Below are 20,084 nucleotides of genomic sequence, written 5' to 3' on the forward strand. Positions count from 1 at the left end.
TGGACGCTGTGGAGGTTCCTACTGCCTCCTTCATCAGGGTCAGTCATTGCTCTTCTAAATCTGAACATGTCGGAGAAGTTAGTCGTTCAGGTGGGTGTAATGCACATCGTACGTAATTTCTGGCTTCAAGTCGTAATGTCTTTTCAACACACAATTCTTTTGCATTCTCTTGTCTCTCTCTACACGTGTTTAATTTCTTTCTATGATTAAAATCAGTGTTCCAGGCAGGTTCATGATAATTTAATGTCGAATGTGAGACCTAATATCTTACGATTTATCGCGATTTTCCTTAGTTCTTTCAGTCAGTAATTACTGATGAGATCTTACCTGTAACCTGAAAGTGCACGGATCGAATTCAGTTTAGTAAAAGCTGTATTTTAATAGAGTTCCGTGTTTCTTCTCAGTCTCTCTAGACGAATACGGAGATATTACTCTGAAATAGGCTGCAACCCTGTCATTAATACAATTTTACGCTATATATTTAGAACATCGCTGCTAAATAGAACGGCTAAAAGTCAGTCAAATTCCATTTCATGTACTGCACTGTAAACTTGAGCAGACGACATTCGTCTCCCAGTTAATGGGCAGAAATGTTTCTCCTTCAGCCATCTTCGTTTCCAGAATTTTGTATAGTTGGTCACCAGAGGTTAAGATTGCTACTTTTAGTTATGTGACCATCGTGGTATTTGACATGACCCTCTTCAAAAACACCAAATTGAATGGAAAACCAGTTCAATAGTCGCTCTTAAATCGCCAATTTACGGCAATCCTTCATGCGGAACGTTCTTACCGGCGCAGTGGTTGGTGGGTAAAGAAACCAACGTCTTCCTGGTTTAATTCTGAATAAGGAAATTGGAAGTGAAAGTAAAACGCTGACCGTTTCATCGCTGGTTCGTTTAGACACCATCATACTTTTCCTCCGCTGTTCTAGCCGTCGCTCGTCGTGGATTCTGTTCGAAAAAGAAAATTGATAGGCAGTGTCGGACACTGCCGCAGTTATTTTCGTGAAAACGTCAATCATGTATAGTATATTGAAATTAAACAAATTTTTTATAAATGATTATTTCTTAATTGGTATACATCCATACTTTGCCCAGGCTCGTCAGATGCCGCCTGAGTTGTCCGAGCGCGCTTACGTTGCCTATATTCGCGGCAGTACTGCGCGTTTGTTTTGGGTCCGGGCCCGGCGTTTTCGGTGTCATTCTCTTTGGAATTTTGTGCTCTACGCATTCGTGCCCGATTTTTGTAATTCTGCGTTTACTTTGCCCTCATATATCGCGACATTTTAAGCAAATCGGGAAATTTTCAAACTTTTTAAAATTCACAGCCTCGTATCTTTTTGAGTTTTTGAGATACACACTTGGAGGCCAGGAGGAGTTGTAACATATACACTCCTCTTCAAAACAACACTTGGTTCACTCGGATCGAATAATTAGTCTCTGAGATATGATCCCGTTTATGGGCACGTGTCGAATCCGGAAAGTCGAAAATCGTGGGTTCATTTTGCGCTTGCGCAGTTCGCGACGTCCGGCCGCCACGAATGTCGGAGCGGTACTGGCACAAACCTTCAGCCTTCCTCTTTAAAACGAGACTAATATGGCGGCGCTATGTCTATTTTTAGCCGAGTTATTGAAGTTTGAAATTACTTCGACAGAAACTGTCGCTCGTTTGGGCATCGATTTTAAAGACGTTTTCACGTCAAAATATTTTATGTGTCCTATTCGTCCTCCATTATCTGCGTTGTCACAGATTTGTTTTTGTCTAGTCGTGTCCGTCGCCTTCGTTAGGCATTTTTATTCACATCTAAAATTTCGTGGTTCATTAATTCTCAAAATTTAATAATCGCCTATTATCTTAAGCGTTGATCCTCATTTTATATCATATTTGATGTTATCCAGTTTAAGGTTTATTGACCTCGCACAAAACAATACAAAATAATGTTTATAATCCTAATAATGTAGATTACACATAGTAATACAATTGTATACATGTTACTTTTTCTATGATTCTTTTGAGAAATTTAACATAATTGGAGTTTGGACTTCGACGACCTGAAGATTGAAGTGAATTTGCGATTTTTAAGCGAGTTCAGCGAATCTCTGTTTAGAGTGAATGGCCTCCAAATTATGTGGAAGGTGTAACCTTGAACCTGTGTGTTTGTTTATCTCACTCATTTCAGGAGATAAGCAGAACAGACAGGGGACCCGCACGAGTTACTTTCATGTACGAACTCATTCACAGCGGGGCGCCACTGGACAGGTGTAGAATTCAAAACTTCCTTTTGTATCGTGAGCTCAAAGAGTAAAACGCGATAGCGCTTAAGTAATTACTTTATCAGAAACACCTCTTCCATGTTTGGGAAACAATTTATATTCCGCGAAGTTTTCGCCTGACAGCTGCATCGTGAGGTCCCCAACATGCTTGAGTTCTTTGCTCCAATGCTAGTTCAGAAAAAAAAATCCTAAAATCGAGATAGTCTTTCGGAACTAATGCTCTATTGCCACAAGACGCACGTCTGCGTGTACATAATTTACGGGTGCAATTACGCCGTCCTGGATTGAGAGACTGCTAACTCGTAGCCCTTCTAGTCTTTGTTCCCTTTCAAGTAGGGTTTGTAACCCTCTCAGAGCACAGATGCGTTATTAGCTTTCACCGTCACTAAATATCTCTCTCGTCAACAAATTCTCACCATGGGATTTGCGTCATTGATCTGCCACAAAAGAGGCAAGGCCTTTGATTCGGAGCTCTGAAGACCAAAAACCTCTCTCAGCTAAGTGTGTCCTTCTCTTTGAGCAAAACAGCAGGTAAAATTATTTATTTATGGTATATTTAACAAAGCGTCGAATGTTAAAGCGATTAATTAGTAATAAATCGAAAATTAAATGGATAAACGCGGTGGTGGCCAATTTTAATGCAAGTCTTCTACATTTGCCAGGAGAGACCGAGGAAAACCACGGACTCTGGGGCGAAATATGAACCCGGAACCTTCTGTAAAGACACTCTCCCTTCTGTGCCTAACAAGCGAAACACTGTAGGCTTACCTATCTTGCTTGCTTCATTATAACGCGCCATTTCGAGCTGAATTTTGGGAGCTTTAACAGTTGTCCTGTAGTGGACAGGCCCTCTTATTCCAATCAAGAGACGTAGCGATTCAGTAATGAGTAGATCTTGTACGGTACGTTCATTTAAAACTCAAGTCATAAAGACAAGAGTGTTGTAAGCTTTAGCGACATAAACTAGTCAGTATTTTAGTTTTTATTTGTTGGAAAGAATTTACAAAACAGATTTACAGCAGATACTGAAAATGTCCACCACCTTCTGGAAGACAGAAATCGATCCTCGTAGTGGTTTTTGTGCAAATCTGCTAAGTGTTTCTGAGACGATGTTAGCAACAGTCTGTTAAATATTGTGTTTCAGTTCAACATTTGAACACCTTCAAGCACGAAACGAAGGTACTGACATCAATATTGAATTATTGTAGTCGTAACCCATTGTTTTAGTCGAAACGCTGTTGTAATTTCAACTGTTTCGACGCTCGATGTACAATAAGAACTGATTATCTGCTTTGCTGAGACAATTTTCGCCCAACACATTTTCTTGTATCAGTTTCACGGAGGTCCTTAGTAAATAATTTTCTCCGCTGAGCTATTTAATTAAAGAATAGAGCACTCTTCTGCCCTATTTATAAAGTGTGTTATTTCCGGAGAGTTTGTTACTGACCGGATGTCATGTGTACTACGAGTATCGTTTATGGTGCTTATGTGATATCGCTGAATCATGTAATGATACGCCTACAGATTACAGATTTTATTACAAACTGTAATGGGTGTTAGCTTTACTCAATCCCTTACGTAACTTAGGAATATTTTGTTGGAAGATTTCAATCCAAAAAACTGTCGAGGAAATTTATATGTAAAAGTGTTGATCTTGGGACATCACAGACGCACACCTCTCGTGTTACATCACATTTTTATTTAAAGAAACTAGTGAAGTGTTACGTATGGAGTGTCGCGCTGTATGGAGCAGAGACTTGGACACTCAGGAAGAAGGAACAGAAATACCTGGAGAGTTTTGAAATGTGGTGTTGGAGGAGATCAGGCGGACGGATCGAGTGACCAACGAAGAAGTATTGAGGAGAGTCAACGAGCAAAGAAACATTCTGCAGGCGATTACACGAAGGAAAGCTAACTGGCTGGGACATATTATGAGAAGGAATGGGTTACTGAGTGATATCATCGAAGGCCAGGTTGAAGGAAAGCGAGGACTGGGAAGAAGATTGATACAGCTAACCGACGACCTTAAACAAGGAAAGAAGATGACGTTCCAGGAATTAAAGCGAGAAGCCGAGAATAGGGACAACTGGAGAGCTCTTTTTGGGCAGAGCAATGGACCTGTCGTAAGACAGAACACTTAATAATAAATAATCCTTGTAAAAGAATTTATGAAAGAACACAAATGATTTAATTTCCGGTATTCAGCCATTGTCGGCTGCCCGCCTTAGCCGAGTATTGGTCTTTTTCAAATACGTGTGTCAACATGTGATTTTTCCGGGTTATAAGAATCTCTTGTTCGCCAAACTGTCTGGATAAAACCGAGTCACAGAATGTTACAAAATATTCTAGTATCTGACTTAAATACAGCCTAGTAAAATGCAGAACCCCTTTTCAAAATACGTGGGAGGATTCTAACAGCAGACACAAAGCGACGTTTCGGAACTTTGCACTTCTTAAGCTCATTAAGTCTGCCAATATTGAATAATCACTCATGCGTTCGTAACGCGGAAACCTCAAAAAAGAAATCATCGCTCAAAACTGTAAAAAATGTTCGTTTCTGTAGATAACCGAAACTTTTTTTTTTAATTTTTCAACCCCAATTTCCAACTCCTGATTGAACGTAATCCCTCTCGGTGTTCTAACAAGTTAATCAGCCTCGAGTGGGCGCCACATAGCAACACCAACTTTTGCGTCGTAATGACGTCACACAAACGAAATTCTGTTACCACGCTAGTTTATTTTAACGATGACAGTTTTTATGCATCATTAAACGACGTTGTATCGACTGTGTTTTGCAGCGTCAGATGTGACGAGAGAGGTTTATTTACTGTGAATTAGACATCGATTCAAACTCAGCTATGACATTTATTTGGTGTCGAATGTGGATCAGAGCAGGTAAGGACTTGGAAGGAGGAAGCAGGAGTATGATTGACGTTCTATTCACCTGGACGGACTGAGGAATTACATGGGAAACCCTGAAACAGGATAGCCGATAACCTGACCGAGCTTCGAACCTGACAGGCCACAAACAGAGTTTTGAAGCATTAACCACTTTCATAGTTTTGCCACTGAACCAACGCTGGGCTGTTGAGTCTCCAAGTAATTCATCAGATTTTTTTGAATCGGACAATCTCGCTGTCTGTACGTTATGGCCCCCGTTCATTCAGTCAGTCTGTCACGTGTTTCAGCTGAAAAAGAAGAGATTTTGCTACCATCTATCGGTGACCATAGGAACTACAGTTTCAGCCATGTTGTGACTTAGAACGGAGGAAGAATTCTCATGACATCTCCTTTCGAGTTTAAGTCCCAGGAGTAACGTTCATAGTTGTATTTTTTTAAATTCTTATAATTGGTAACACCGAGTGACGGATGTTCAAAGTCGTGTGGTGAGACGATGGGGACGCCATTACCCATGATCCTCTGCTCATGCGTGAATGTCATAGTATTTGATTACGTCACCTGCCTTGACGAAGGTCGTCTCCTGTGGCGTCCTTTTTTTGTTCTAGAATGGCTGAATGGATTTTAATTATGTCATTTGAGGCTGATTTAAAATCACCCCCTTTTAATTTTATACAATTGGATATGTCAACGTCACGGATAAGCAAAATTTTGAGGTGGGACATGAAGATGTTTCCCATAATTATCTCCGGGATGGGTGATGACGTCATAGCATTTGATGAAGTTTTCTACCATTTGAGGAAATCTGTAGATAACTTGAAACGGGTACGCACAGATGCAGCGTAAAGACCACCTTTGTAAATTTTGTGTACTCCAGTGAGGACACTTTTCCAATCTTACCTTTCTAGCGACTTCAGATACATTTACCTTCTTTAACAGCTGCGAAATGTCATCCAAGTTAGGATAAAATAGTTCAATTACTTTACGTAACGTCTCTGTTGTTATGTGATAATTTTTAGGGAATTTATGTAAGGCACAAAATGACGGTGATATTTTTAAATGTTTCATGTCAAGTTTTCATGCTGAGTTTTGATCCCGTAATAATTATGTTTTGAACTTAATCGATAAATATTGATGATAGATGCGTGTTTCCATATAGGCTATGCCCTCACTTAACAAGCTCGCTTTGTCTCTGTATACATTCTCGTTAAGCGAGAGGCACTCAAAGGCTGTCTTGTTGGTGTTAATTAAAAGTAATATTTCTACTGTTTATTGTTTAAATCTGTCCTCTTCCCTTCTTCGTTGTTGAGAAATACTCCGTGCATTGCTACTGGAGTGGCGGGAGGAACACGTGGCAAGGGTCATCGAGTTTCGTTATGGCTCGTCCCGTTCTAATGGTGACCTTCCTACGGAAGCAGACACACCTGTCATCCGAGGTTCTATAAATTTGAGCAACGCACGCACGAACCCCGACAGTATTTTGTAACGCTCGTGGTAAAGAGCCCTCACGTGATTTGTGGTACGTCAGATATTTGTATGAACGTCGATGTCAGTTCAGTGTTGTAATGCGTTGGAGACACACGACCCTCTGAGGGAGATTAACAGTGGCGCCTGTTATGTTTGGACGTAGATTTCTGTGTTGCGAGAATCGAGTTTTGCTGGACGAGTTTGTGGATTCATGGATGACTGATGTTTAGGTGGATGGACGAATGAGGATGAATGGTTGGATGGATGCATTGATTGGCTGACGAACAGGACAAACTATTATTTAGTTGGTTTTTTTCTCTGAAACACATTTTCGTGGTTAGGATGTTCCCTGGTCATCGTCCATTGTCTGGACTTCTGATGGCGTCTACGAAGGTTCTAATTATTTGTAGACATAATCTAAACTCCAGACAATGGACAGAGATGGCAGCATGATACCAGATCGTTATTAATAAACCAGTCTTGTATCTTATTATAAACGCTCATTAAGTAATGCTTAATCGGTTGATTTAGCTATTGTTTGATCGATACAGTATGTACAGAAAGACCCGCTAATATTTTGTTGATAAGTAAATTGACAGATAATATAAAGGAATAAAGAACAAATTAATTATATCGTTTGGAAACGCATTTATAATCACTCGAGAATTGTATGTCAGCAACCTTCTTTATTATAGAAAGAATTTTTTGAATTATGATGACATATTTGTAGTTATATGTTTAGGTATTAATTACATAATTATAAATTTTCATAGAAATAATTTAATGTCTTAAATTTTAAATCGTATTTGTTCCAGTACTTTACAGTTACGACAGGGGCATTTCCAATGGAAAATAAACGACTAGAAGTGAAATACATGATTACAGATCTAATCTTTATGGTGTTGGTAATATTGTTTTTGCCATCCACTCAAACGTATTACCTTCGCCGGAATCCTTATGGCTCAGATGCGTTACAAATTCCATCGCCACTACCAATGCCTTACGAGGAGGGACAAAACGCCATAAATGAACCAGAGAAAGACCCAGTTATAGATTTTCTGGAAAACAGCGACATTCCAGAAGTATTACAAAGTTCCTTGTGGGATGTTGGAGGTGACGAAATCACAGATTATCCGAACGATTACGAAAACTTGCAGAAGAACGCGCTTGGTGTTGGAGAAACAGTAGCCATAAGTGAGGATTCAAGAGGGTCATTGGTCGATTTACCGACAGGAGTTCCAGAATCGGTAAGTGTAACAAGGAGTTATGTGTTACAATAAATATTTTTTTCACATTGAACTTTCATTAGCTCACGTCTTTATGGAGGCTAACAAATATGTACGTACTCTGATTCATCTGTTGGTACGGAACTATTAAAATAATGCGTTTTAATTTATTATAATCGTTATTATCAAAATGGTGGACGAACATACTTTGGAGGTTGGAGACGGCCTTAAAATTGTACATTTTGGTTTCCCGTTGTGACTAATATTAATAATAGTGCATGAAGTTGTGTGGTGGGCGGGACACTAGCGCCACTGAATATAGGTTAATTCTATCATGTACGCTGATAGATCTTAAGAAAACACACAACTCTGATGCATTTTGTGCAGGAATAAGACATGACTCGTGTATTCACCTCTACGTAATGTCACAAAAGACCAAAGCTACGGTAAAGGACGTGGTATTTGTGTGAGTTTCTATAGGACAGGTACTTTGAAACGAGTTGCAAGGGTAAATAGCACAGTAATATCTGATTTAATGGACGTACAGTAGGAGATGTTCAACATCACTTTGGGGTAATGATATTCGTTTTAATTGTGCAAGTCCCAACTGAGGATAAAATTGACGAAATAACAGAACGTATTTTTATCAGTTCCCTATGAAGCACATACAAATATTCTTAGGACATTACAGCGAAGATATAGTGTGAGGAGACAGGTAATTGTTATTATGATGGGGTTAGAGTGGTAAACTGTGGTACATCTTCTTAAATAATATATTTCTCAAAACTACAGTTGTCTCCCGAATGACACTTAGCACAAATACAAACTCAGTTCACACGATATCTTAAGCTAAATTAAGAGTTATTCTGCATTAATAATAAATAAATAAGTAGCTGACAAGAACCTTTAGATAGAATAGAGCACGGTTAAATCCTAAAGGAAAGGAAGAAGAAATGTAGGTAGACCCGGAATAAGATGGTTAGACCAGTGGGCTTATACTTCGAAGTTTATAATGATAAGAATTTTTCGCTGTTATTATGTTACCCCAGTTTCATATTATAAGCAAATAAGAAGAAAGAGGCATTTCTGTTTAAGAACTTGTTCATTTTATTCGTCATAGGAATTCCACAGTAAAGTTCTCACTTAAAACTTCTGTGAACTTTTTAACAGTGGGTATCGCTTCGCCCTGTCTGCCGCTGGATGCGCCCCCAAGCGAACACAATCTCCGCACAGAGAAATCGTAAAACTATGAGAAATATTAACAGCACTTTTCATTTGTTCTGCAATTTGAGAACTGTAGTAACCACATTGGAAGAAAAAAAAGTAATGCAACATTCTCATGAGTACAGTAACTCAGATTCATTTATCCATAGTTTATTTAACGACGTTTTATCAGTTGCTCAGACTATACAGCGTCGAATGAGAAGATGATAGTGAATAATGAATTGGAAAGGATGTGGAAGGAAGTGATCGTCGTCTAATTTAAGATATTATCCCGGCATTTGTCTGGAGGGGCTGAGGAAAACCATGAAAAACCAGTATAGTAGGTTGTCAGGCCGAGATTTGAACCCGGGACTTCCAGAATATGAAGTAAAAGTTCTAACCACTCGACCACGACGTTGGTAAACTCGTGTTAGGAAGGAGTTAGGAAGGAGTCAGAATTATGAACGTATGTAACGTTGTGACTACTCTCATTCAAGTTGTTTGATGCTCAGGAAATATAAGTTACAAATGAACCCTCCTTTACGTATTTATTTCTATATTTTCAGGAAAAGGAAGTGCCCGGAGAACCTCTGACACCCCAGGACTTTGAAAATGCTAAAAATCTGGGTATGTAGCACGCACGTACGTTTGAATGAGATCTGAGGTTCTCCCAGCTGCGAGTATGAAAATGACAATTTTTTAAACACACATGTGCAGTCGGACTCTGACATGCGTAAAGCATAGGCCTACTTCCAAAAAAGAATATTTCTTTTGTGTCAGCTGACAGATTACATCATGTAGAGTCACAGAACTTCAAGATAGTACACGTTATTAAACATTCAAATAATTTTAACTTAATTACCTGCTCATAGCATTTTAGTAGCAATAGTTCAAAATATTACTTTAAAGTTCCGCATTAAATTATGTTACAGAGATCCTAGTTCCTCCACAAGATGAAGGTTCCCCTGATCCGATACTGTCAGCCGGCCTCTTCGAGGGTGACATTGCCGGCGTCAATATTTCTGATTTAATTTCGTTTGGTAAAAATGGCATCAGAGACTTTAGAAAGCGTTGGCCAGGGGGAATAATTCCTTACGTCATCTCAAGCTCTTTCAGTAAGAAGTAAACTTTACTTTTCAATGCATGAGTTACATTAAACTACGCTGCATAAACTCTTCATGTATTTTATATTATATTCACTAAATATATTATTTAAGACTCTTGTCTGACCGTACATTGTACTACACTCTGTTGATTTTAATGGTAAATTTTCAGGCGTGTATGAGAGGAGTGTAATAGCAGCGGCTGTTCTCGACTTCTATGCTTATACGTGTATCAGATTTGTCCCTCGTACAACTCAGTGGGACTACATACACTTACAGAAGGGGGCTGGGTAAGTAATTAAACATTTAACACAGAAAATATTTGCTATTAATAAATTTTACTCTAATTTCATGTTTCCTCAGCTGTTCCTCTATTTTATTTTGTGCTAATTACACTTTCTATCAGAATTCATGCAGACTTAAAAACCATCCCAAAATTTTGACATATACGTGTATGCCAATTAGTAAAAGTTCTCACTTATACTTTCTATAACAGCATATTTTTCTAACAGATTCTTAGACCAGCGTTTCCAAAGCGGCGTTGTCCGCAGAACAGGAAGTTGGGTGGGCTAGAGGCTAGAGGAAAAATCCTCTGGCCCCGTCGGGATCGAACCCCGGTCTTCCAGTCACTATCCCGGCTCCATGTTGTTAATACTTATTATTATTTAGTGTTCTGTCTGACGACAGGTCCATATGAACAGGATCCTTCCATCCTTTTCTCGGACTGGGACCTGTTCATATACGTTCTTGGCAGATGATCCAGAAGTGGTTTGCCATTGCCTTCTTCTGTGTGTGAATGGAGTAATTGTTGGGATGCCACGGAGGTAAACTATTAAATTAAAATGGCAGAAGTTCTCTTTACTTCAAGGAATGAGAAACAAAACTGAATTTATATACAAGATTAATATAGAGCGCGGGGTCTAAGGGCAAATTGTGTTTAAGTTAAATCTGAACCAGAGGATAAATAATACGCAAATTAATCGGTTCAGTTTGGGTGGCAATGACGGTAAGACGTAGTTCAAAGGAAATGCACATAGAAACCCCAGCAGACGAGCCCCAGTAATCCACCAAGAACGTGAAACACAAGAGTATAATGCGTTTATACGAATGCTGACGTAATGCAAACTGTTCCTGGTCGCTCATTGCTGTCTCCCAGTTGCAGCAGTCTGGTTGGACGTTTCGGCGGTGGACAGCAGGTGTCGCTGGGAGCAGGATGTTTGTACAAGGGTATTGTTGAACATGAGCTGATGCATGCTTGTGGCTTTTGGCACGAACAGAGCCGTGGAGACCGTGATGAATATGTTAGAATCCTCTGGAACAACATTGTGCCAGGTAAGAAGACGTTTAATGCTACTAAAATCTACACTCGACCTTAACCTTCTTCATCTCTACAAAATATTACTTTATTGAAATCAAGTAAAATATGGATATCATACAACAATAAAAATGTTTGTTTCTTTGTTTACAGGAGCTCACCATGATTCTGTATCGTGAGTCAGATTAATCCAATCCACATCCCTCTTTTTCTGATATCAGTTTTAATATTATCCTCCTGTCAACCCCTAGGTTTTCCATCCGATCTCCCCAAAATTGTGTATGCATTTCTTGTTTTCCTCGCCCATTTCATCCGCCTTTGATTTGAGCGTCCCTAGTATTTAGCGAAGAGTACAGATTACGCTCCTCACTGCCCTGTTTTCTCCAGCCTCGTCCATATATTCTCCTAAGCACGCTGTTCTCGTATACCCTCCCCAGTCTGTGTCTTCCCCTCAGTGTGAGAGATCAAGTTTCACACCCACACAAAACAGCAATAACATTTGCACACATATCTATATAGAAATATTAACTACATAATTTTTCAGAGTAGCTTAATATCTGGATCTTGTTTTTTTCTGTTTCACAGGAACTGAACATAATTTTCAAAAATTTGGTTGGCACATGATGCAGAGTCTTGGAGTCTCGTATGACACAGGTACACATTAATAATATTATCCTTTCATTCTTTAATTTGACAAAGCGTATAAAGACGAAAAATCCTTTAACACCCAATATTAAAATATTAAAAATAAAAATATACGTCTTTTTATATACCTTCATTTTCAGATATAAATATTCCAAAAATTTACTTAAATTTAAATCTTTACTGTTATCTCCTTACAAAACCAAAGAGATTCACTTCCCGAAATTACTTGCTGAAACACTGATTTAAAATTATCGGAATAACATAATTTATAATGAAATTTCTTCCTTTACGAAGTACCGAGTTACTGATTTTGTAGTTCCTTAAGAAGTTACGTAATGATAATATCGAATATATTTAGTAATAATATATTTTTATTAAATTATTTCGTAAACAGGATCTCTGATGCACTATGGCAGATACGCGTTCTCCAAAGATTATCGATCTCCTACGATTGTACCTAGAAATCCCGATGCCAATATCGGTCAAAGAAGAGGATTTAGTCAGGTAAATTTTAACTAACGTAATTATTACAAGACTACGCAATCATATGACAGAACTAACCTCACTTTACACATAAACACCGTGGGGAGACGTACGTATAGTTTAACAATTCTGACATATTTGCGATAATTTAAAATTTAACCTTCCAAATAATGCTAGTGGCAGCAGGGCCGTCAGGAATTAATGACCTTTCACGTACGACATCTGTTATTTTCTCCAATTTCAACCAAAATTTTAATAAAATTCCCCCAAAATCAAATTTGATTATATTTAGTAGCTATAAAATGACAATAATACGAAGAAAAACTTAAGTTCACTTATCTCTTTCAGATTGATCTGTTGAAACTAAACAGACTCTACGAGTGTCAGAAAGGAATTCTGGTACCTACGGGTCCTGTGACGTCTAAACCTTGTAAGTGTTAACTCGGACACGAACTTCGTACTCAGTACAACTTTTCGTACTGAATCTCGAGGCACACGAGATTCAGTACGAGATTGGCTTACTTAACCTACGCTTGCAGACTAGTATTGTTGTTAATTACCATGGTAACAATCAGAGGCAGAGCAATAACGAGTGTAGACGTAATGAAAGTGTAATTTAAGCATTTTAAAATTTCTAATTAAGACTTTTTTGAGTCTGAAAAGTATTAATGATAAGTCCAGATTTTAATTTTAGGTTATGTACCGGTATTCTGAGTTAAAATTACGTATAGAATATTTTGATCCCTCAGATGATATGAAATAACGACAAACATCTGACATTCGTGTATTATTGTCAGTGTTACTTCTCTTACAGATGAATGTTCTAATAACAATAGGCTCTGTCAACACTGGGCCAACAATGGTGAATGTACGAAGAACCCAGCATGGATGAACGTGAACTGTGCAAAGTCTTGCAGGCTGTGTGGTAAACGTAACATTTCAATTTACATCGATTTAATTTTCAGAAATTAAATAACCTTCTCGTTGCTGACAGGAGAAACGGGGAGCTTGGAAGCTGTATTTCTGTGATGATAATAAATTCATGTTACTGTAAATGAAGATGCAAAAAAAATATTTCGAGGACTTCCATTATTCAGCCTTTTCAATCTTTAATTTATCTAATAATAAGAAATTAAGAATTTTAGGTTATGTTTCCAGTTTCTGTTCCTTTTCTCAGCAGATTCAAAATGCGGTAATTATAACAGGAACTGCGAGGAATGGGCACGACTCAGAGAATGTACGAAGAACCCCGACTATATGACAATTTACTGTCCCAAGGCCTGTCACTCGTGTCATGGAGGTATTTATTTGTCGAACGTTTCTGTAAACGAGCGATATCGTCTGATTGCGCGTCGCTCTGCGCATGCGCTGACTTCACCTTTTTTTTTTTCAGGGACCGGCGCAGATGTTGGCTGTAAAGACTGGAATGAATACTGTGCGGCGTGGGCAAGAAATGGCCAGTGCAGAGTAAACCCAGATTACATGCTTGTCTACTGCAGAAAATCTTGCAGTCAGTGCTGACATTGTCGTGTGAATTGTTTGCCGATGCACTGTGACATCTAAATGTAGGTTAGAAGAAAATGAATTATTTGTAATGTCACAAATTATATATTTAATTTTTTTGAGAGATACAAAACTTAAATGTATTCTGTCTCTTTCCCTTCCCAAATCCATCCCTGGTATTTACATTGTGGAGGGAGTAGAATCTCAAGGTTGGAATGACGTGGCCCTCGTCTACCAAAGGAAAGGCGTGAGGCATCGTGCGTGGAACTATGTTTGAGGAATTAACCAAGTAGCTACTTGACCTAGTAAAGGCACTTGTTGAAGAATTCTGGATTTCTGGTGTCCAAATGAAAGGATTAGGTTGTACTGCAGGAAGCATATTCTCTGTTGTATCCACTAATATTTAAAGATACTACGTGAATTGAGAGAGACAAAGGAACCTCGGTTAGGTTATGTTCAACAGAGGCAAACTATTTGCCAGCCAGGAAGATTAGGAATGTTATCTTCTACAGAAATAGGCATAAACAATTCGACATGGAATGTGATGCTTATGCATTCCAAATCATAAGGAGGAGCGCTGGGATCAATCCAACAGCAAAAGGTTTCGTCAATTGTTTGGTAATTCGGATCTGAGTACCAATATTACCGACTAAACCGCCGTCACATTTTTAGTTTGTACTAGAGCTAAATAGATGACAGCGTAATCTGTGCTTGCTGTTAGCAACTTGGAGTATTCATGTAGTTTACCTCTGATATTTTGTGGCGTGAAGTCGTTCGAAGGAAGACACGGTTTCCTAACCTAAGTAATGCGTTAAGAAAAGAGAAAATGAAATAAAATTAATTATATGAATGTAGTGTTACAGTATGTGACATTTGGTATATGTTTTTGTTGTCAGTCTAAGAGGTTACGGTTATTTTTGAGTGTAAATACAGATAGTAAAGGATGTTACGTCTTCTTTCAAGGTACTGCTATGCACTTCAGTGTAAATGTGATCAAAATATGTTTGGGGAGAATAGTAAACAAATTTGGCAATAAGTTGTTTTTGGTAAATTAATGTTAAATGTCATTGTAAACTATTAATGATGACCCCAAAAAGTATACGCAGCATATCGACTTTTAGTTTATGTTAAGGTTTTTCAGTTAAAATCTGTCCGTACGGAAGTTTGCAGCTTCCAGTTAATCCTACGAAAATCATTGTTCAAATATGTAAATCTCGTAAAGTCCCAGCGAAAACTTTTAACTTATTCTTTCCTCAGTCGTACAGGATGAATATCGTCTACAGTGAGCCAGAGTTATAAACGTTGTAGTGATTAAAAACGAGGACAAATTTTAGAGAACTTCGAAATTTCAAGATAATATCCTGAAATTAATTGTGTTATTAAACCTAACAATATTACCAAATTTAAGTGATCATATCATCCATTGTGTTTAGTTGACATGTAATCACTGAAAACCCTTCACAGAAGCTGAGGGTTACACAGAATACAATTTGGGAATTTTTTTTGTGATACACATACATTCTGTTTGGAAATCAATTTTCCCCATGATAAGAAATAAATTGAGATGTCATATACATACCCACTTCTAGTGATTATGACTTCTTGCTTCTCTCTAAATATAATTGACATGAAATAGAATGATACTTGTGAGTCAATTTCAAATTGATTTATGTCACACAACTATCCAATCCATTTTTATAGAGAAAAAACATGAATACAAAATAAGTCACTTTTCTTTGTGACAATACACCAAACCAATTTCTCTCCAGGCCCAAAAAAAACATATGAGGTTAGTTGTGATTTTATTTCTCATCAGTTTTATATATATGCATGTGCATTGATATAAATTTAATTGTTTATTTAAAGGATAACAAATTCACAGCAGCTTCCTTCATGTCAGTTCTATAAATTGTCACCAGTACTGTTTTGCAGTTCAAGACATGAAGGCTCGTCAGATAATGGCTCTGAAGGCACAGTAAAGCCAAAAAAAAATGAAGAAGCAATCAAGAAATTGAATTTATTGCTAAAATCAATGACAGAGGTGAGTAAAAAATTACCATTTACAGGTTGTTTGTAAAATGTTTCCACTTTATGTGGGTCATGTGACCATTAACAAGTTATTACAGAAAATGTGTAGCTTTTGTATTGATTATGGAAGAGATTCTGCAGCAAATGTTGAGGATCTATGGATCCGGATTGAAGATTGGAGTGAGAGATGTGTGAATGTTCTTTAAGGATGACCCACCAGTAATTGGATTAATGAACAAAGCTTGCTGATCCATTTTATGTCTGAAATAAAGTATGGAAACGGATTGATGGAAATGTTGCGTTAATGCGCCGCGTTCATTGTAATTTTGCACAGCGCGTTGAACTATGCATTGCTAATCAGCGACAACACATTGAACATATCAAGTATTCTAATATAATATCAATAAACTATTTATTATGTATATTCACTTATGTTTCCAGACTTTATGGCTACTCCGTAGAATAATTGATCGACAAAGGGTGACGTGTTGTCTCATAGTAGTTTATGTTTTCTTTCTTGTTGCCTGGAAACACTCATTCATTTTCATGCGAAATATTAATGGGAAATTTGACCTTGACACAACATAAAATTAAATTACTGGATCTCACAGCATTTATAAAAATCTTAAAATTTTACGGAAAGTGTGACTTAATATTTAAATGTTTTTAATATTGAAAAAATTGAATATTTATTCAAAAGCTATGAAAAGCCATATTTATGAGTTGTCTTTGAGTGTAGACACAGTAGTCCTTCATATCTCTCTGTAGCGCGTATTCTATGATAAACGGAGGCTGCAGTCTCAGAGATGTACTTCGTTTTAGCTGTTACCTGGTGCGCACAATTAATGAATTAAAACTTCCTCGCTGTCCATGTTCATTGATTTGTCATGGAATTATGATTATGCGTCTATAATTCAAACAGTATTATTTAAATTTCTTTTAATTTTAGGAGGAACATGTGATATCATCTTCTGGAATTGGTTCACAGCTGGCCAGGCCACCGGTTAAGCGCAAAAAGGAGCAGATTAAAATTGGTCCGTAATTTGATTATTTACGTATTCTAAAGGTGCAAATACAAGTATTTTAGTGAATCAAAGGATGTTGCTTATACGTGTACGATGTTTTATTCTACATTAAATTTATATTATTAAAGTGACATTTTCCGTACGTTGTGACTCAGCTTCACAATGGCAGATTTGTTTTATTGCAGGAGACTCCCTTACCGTTGCAGCAAAAGAAGTTGCCGAAGTTTTAGGAGGAGATGTTAAACAGACAGAGTCAGAGCTGTTGAATAAACTTCTGTCACCATCACAGGCTGTCAACGAAAGCGAGAGTGAAACGCAGGCACCACCGATGAACTTAAGGTAGTAACATTTGCAATGAATACTTCTTCTTCTACGGCTCTCCGGTCCGTATTCGGTCCACGGCCTCCTCAATTCTCATCTTCCGTTTGGTCCTATCCTCCGCCGCCTTCGAATTTCTAATCCTCAGGAGCAGTGCGGCATCCGTTTGAACTGCATCCTCCCATCTGTTCCTGGGTCTTCCAACTGGTCTTCTTCCTTCAACACTTCCTTTGAATACTTAGTTTTTATCCTCCATTCACCTGTTTCTTGTGTCGCTGTTTTACTGTACTCAAATTTTCAACTCGTAAGTTGTCGCTGTGTGAACATTTTACTGTGCTAAGTTTGTTGGCTTGTTGCTTCAGAGATCTAATATCAGGAATGAGAATTGATCGGCGAAAGAGGTCCGAGCATGTGAGCGAGGAGGGGCGAGCGAAGCAAGTGCGTAGGATCCTTGACGGTCGTAAGGTAGCCACCGTACGAGAACGTGATCTGTCTGTCGGAGAAGTTGTTAAAGGGCAGCAAGGTCCAAAAATGTAAGTAGCTTTTGTTTTTGATAATGTTGACGTACTTGCCCTGTGGCGTAATAATCATTGATGAACTATGTTTGATATTATTCATATTATCATGCAATGTATTATTAAATAAATAACAGGTATTAACATATTGGACCATGATGATGCAATAAACATAAAGCTTTAAAAAATTCAACAGAAATTTACATTGCCTACGGTGTTTCCGCCCGGGATCGAACCGGGGACCTTGCGTGTGTGAGGCGCACGTACCTGCACCTTGTCATGGTGGTGGGGCTTGAGTACGTCAATGACCCCAAGAGCTACTGGTAGGGCCTCCCTAGCCAGATTGGTCGAGGGGGAGAGGTCAGACTACGACAGGTACCCTCCATCAAAGCCTCGGACAGACGGACCTCACAGAGGACCGAATGGAAGAGGAGAATCGAGGAGGCCATGGACCGAATACGGACCGGAGAGCCATAGAAGAAGAATATAGGAAGTTTTTTCCTTTAAGACGTTCTGTTTGAGAACTTATCAGGGAAAATAATTTATTATTAAGGCCTCTGTAACAACAAAAATGTATTCCTGGTCCCTTGGAAGACTCGGTAGAAATACACTTGCCGACGGTACAAAAGAATCGTCACTTCTTCATTGTCTTGATAATTTTTTTATAACCCTATTTCATATTAGAGGAGGAGGTTAAAAGTTTTCCTACTTCGTACTTTTCATTAATGACGAGGGATATGGTAAAACAAAACTGAGAGGTGCTTAAAATCTGTATTTGTTGGAGGTGCAGTGGGAAACCTCGCCATCTTTTTCACATGTAACATACACGTGTCATTTCAGATATACTGATAAAATAAATATTTTTGGTGGTGAACCTCTTGGTATCTTCAAGTCACCCGAATTGCAAGCAGGTAAAGTCTCAGATTTTCCATCAGAGGTCACCACGTGGCAGCGTCTCGAAGCCCGTGAACTTCGTCTGGCCGTGACGCATCCGCCATCTAATATATTTGAGGAAATGATTCGGTGGACCGAACAAGGGAAGCTGTGGCACTTACCAGTTAACAATGAACAGGGTTTGTAAAGTAACATTAAGTTGTCTTTCTTTACTTGTTTGATTTAGGATACCAGCGTTAGTTTTAACTTTAGGACCAGGACTGTGGAGTCGGAGTCAGCAGAAATGTACTGACTCCACAGCCCTGTTTAGGACAGTAGTAATAACTGGTTAGGTACAATATAAAAAATTGGCATAAGAAAGGGCTCGTGGCTATTATTTCGAAAATGAAACATTTGCGACCCCATGTTCATAGCAACATTTTTTTCTTATTTTTGATCCTGGAACATGTACACGAAGGTTGTAAACATACTTCTGACTCACCCTGTATATAAAATGTTAATACTTAATTATGTTTGTGGTGATTTGGTTATTGCACACTGAATTTTTATAAAAATATAAAACCCAATTTATTTATCATGGTCATAATAATTTGTGTTATGATTACCTATGCATCTGTAATGATAGTTTGAATTGGTATGTCGATGGACGGAACAGGAGGGAAAAGCTAGAAGAAGTTAATATTTGGTGTGTGTATTATTTTTTTTTGTAATTACAGGTCAAGTTGAGGAATCAAAAGTGTATTTCACGGAACATGTGTTCCTGGAGCACCACTTGGATCCGTGGTGTCCGCAGAAAGGACCTGTCCGTCACTTTATGGAATTGGTCTGTGTCGGGCTGTCTAAGAATCCTTACATTACTGTGCAGATGAAACTTGAGCACATCACCTGGTTTCGCGATTACTTTGAGAAGAAGAGGCAAATTCTGCAGGATACAGGATCCATCCCCGCTGTTTCAGACAAACAGGCGCCGTAGCTTTGCTACCTTAAATACCCACTGGAAGTTTTTAACTTTGTCGTAATTTGTACCTAAGAAGGTATAAAATACAGTTTGCAATACGTCGCAAGTAAAATATATAGAAAATTAATACAATTTATTCTGCTCTGGAATCGTGATTAGGCACAACTATATTTGTGTGCCATATGTTAACCCCTCGCCTTATATGTCCCCCCTCCCTCTTCTACGTCATA

The 20,084-nt window shown here is 38.3% G+C and overlaps 2 protein-coding genes across 4 annotated transcripts in view; both read left to right on the forward strand.

The window, feature by feature from the left end:
• The window catches only part of LOC110828850 (zinc metalloproteinase nas-15-like), a 57,845-nt gene extending 43,586 nt beyond the window's left edge, over window positions 1–14,259 (forward strand). The window contains exons 1-12 of one of the 3 annotated variants that reach the window (XM_087357834.1): window positions 6,610–6,690; window positions 7,454–7,885; window positions 9,634–9,694; window positions 10,000–10,182; window positions 10,343–10,460; window positions 11,327–11,502; window positions 12,071–12,139; window positions 12,525–12,634; window positions 12,962–13,043; window positions 13,428–13,538; window positions 13,791–13,913; window positions 14,007–14,259. In XM_087357834.1, coding sequence (XP_087213960.1) covers window positions 7,484–7,885; window positions 9,634–9,694; window positions 10,000–10,182; window positions 10,343–10,460; window positions 11,327–11,502; window positions 12,071–12,139; window positions 12,525–12,634; window positions 12,962–13,043; window positions 13,428–13,538; window positions 13,791–13,913; window positions 14,007–14,134 — 1,563 coding nt within the window. In that variant the 5' untranslated portion in view covers window positions 6,610–6,690; window positions 7,454–7,483 and the 3' untranslated portion in view covers window positions 14,135–14,259. Of the gene's footprint in view, window positions 1–6,609; window positions 6,691–7,453; window positions 7,886–9,633; window positions 9,695–9,999; window positions 10,183–10,342; window positions 10,461–11,326; window positions 11,503–12,070; window positions 12,140–12,524; window positions 12,635–12,961; window positions 13,044–13,427; window positions 13,539–13,790; window positions 13,914–14,006 lie in introns of those variants that run through there. The other 2 variants (XM_022061939.2, XM_022061938.2) reach the window with 2 other exon arrangements.
• A 595-nt stretch (window positions 14,260–14,854) lies between these two features.
• On the forward strand, window positions 14,855–19,990 carry mRpS31 (mitochondrial ribosomal protein S31). The gene is made up of 7 exons (XM_022061920.2): window positions 14,855–15,079; window positions 15,983–16,157; window positions 17,094–17,178; window positions 17,355–17,508; window positions 17,850–18,020; window positions 18,843–19,075; window positions 19,613–19,990. The coding sequence occupies exons 1-7, from the start codon at window positions 15,060–15,062 to the stop codon at window positions 19,867–19,869; spliced, it is 1,095 nt and encodes a 364-aa protein (XP_021917612.1). The 5' UTR covers window positions 14,855–15,059; the 3' UTR covers window positions 19,870–19,990.
• Window positions 19,991–20,084: the final 94 nt, after the last annotated feature.

Source organism: Zootermopsis nevadensis, unplaced genomic scaffold (genome assembly GCF_977971745.1).
Source record: "Zootermopsis nevadensis isolate Lab colony 2312 unplaced genomic scaffold, Znev_1.0 Znev_ptg000002l, whole genome shotgun sequence".
Taxonomy (NCBI): domain Eukaryota; kingdom Metazoa; phylum Arthropoda; class Insecta; order Blattodea; family Termopsidae; genus Zootermopsis; species Zootermopsis nevadensis.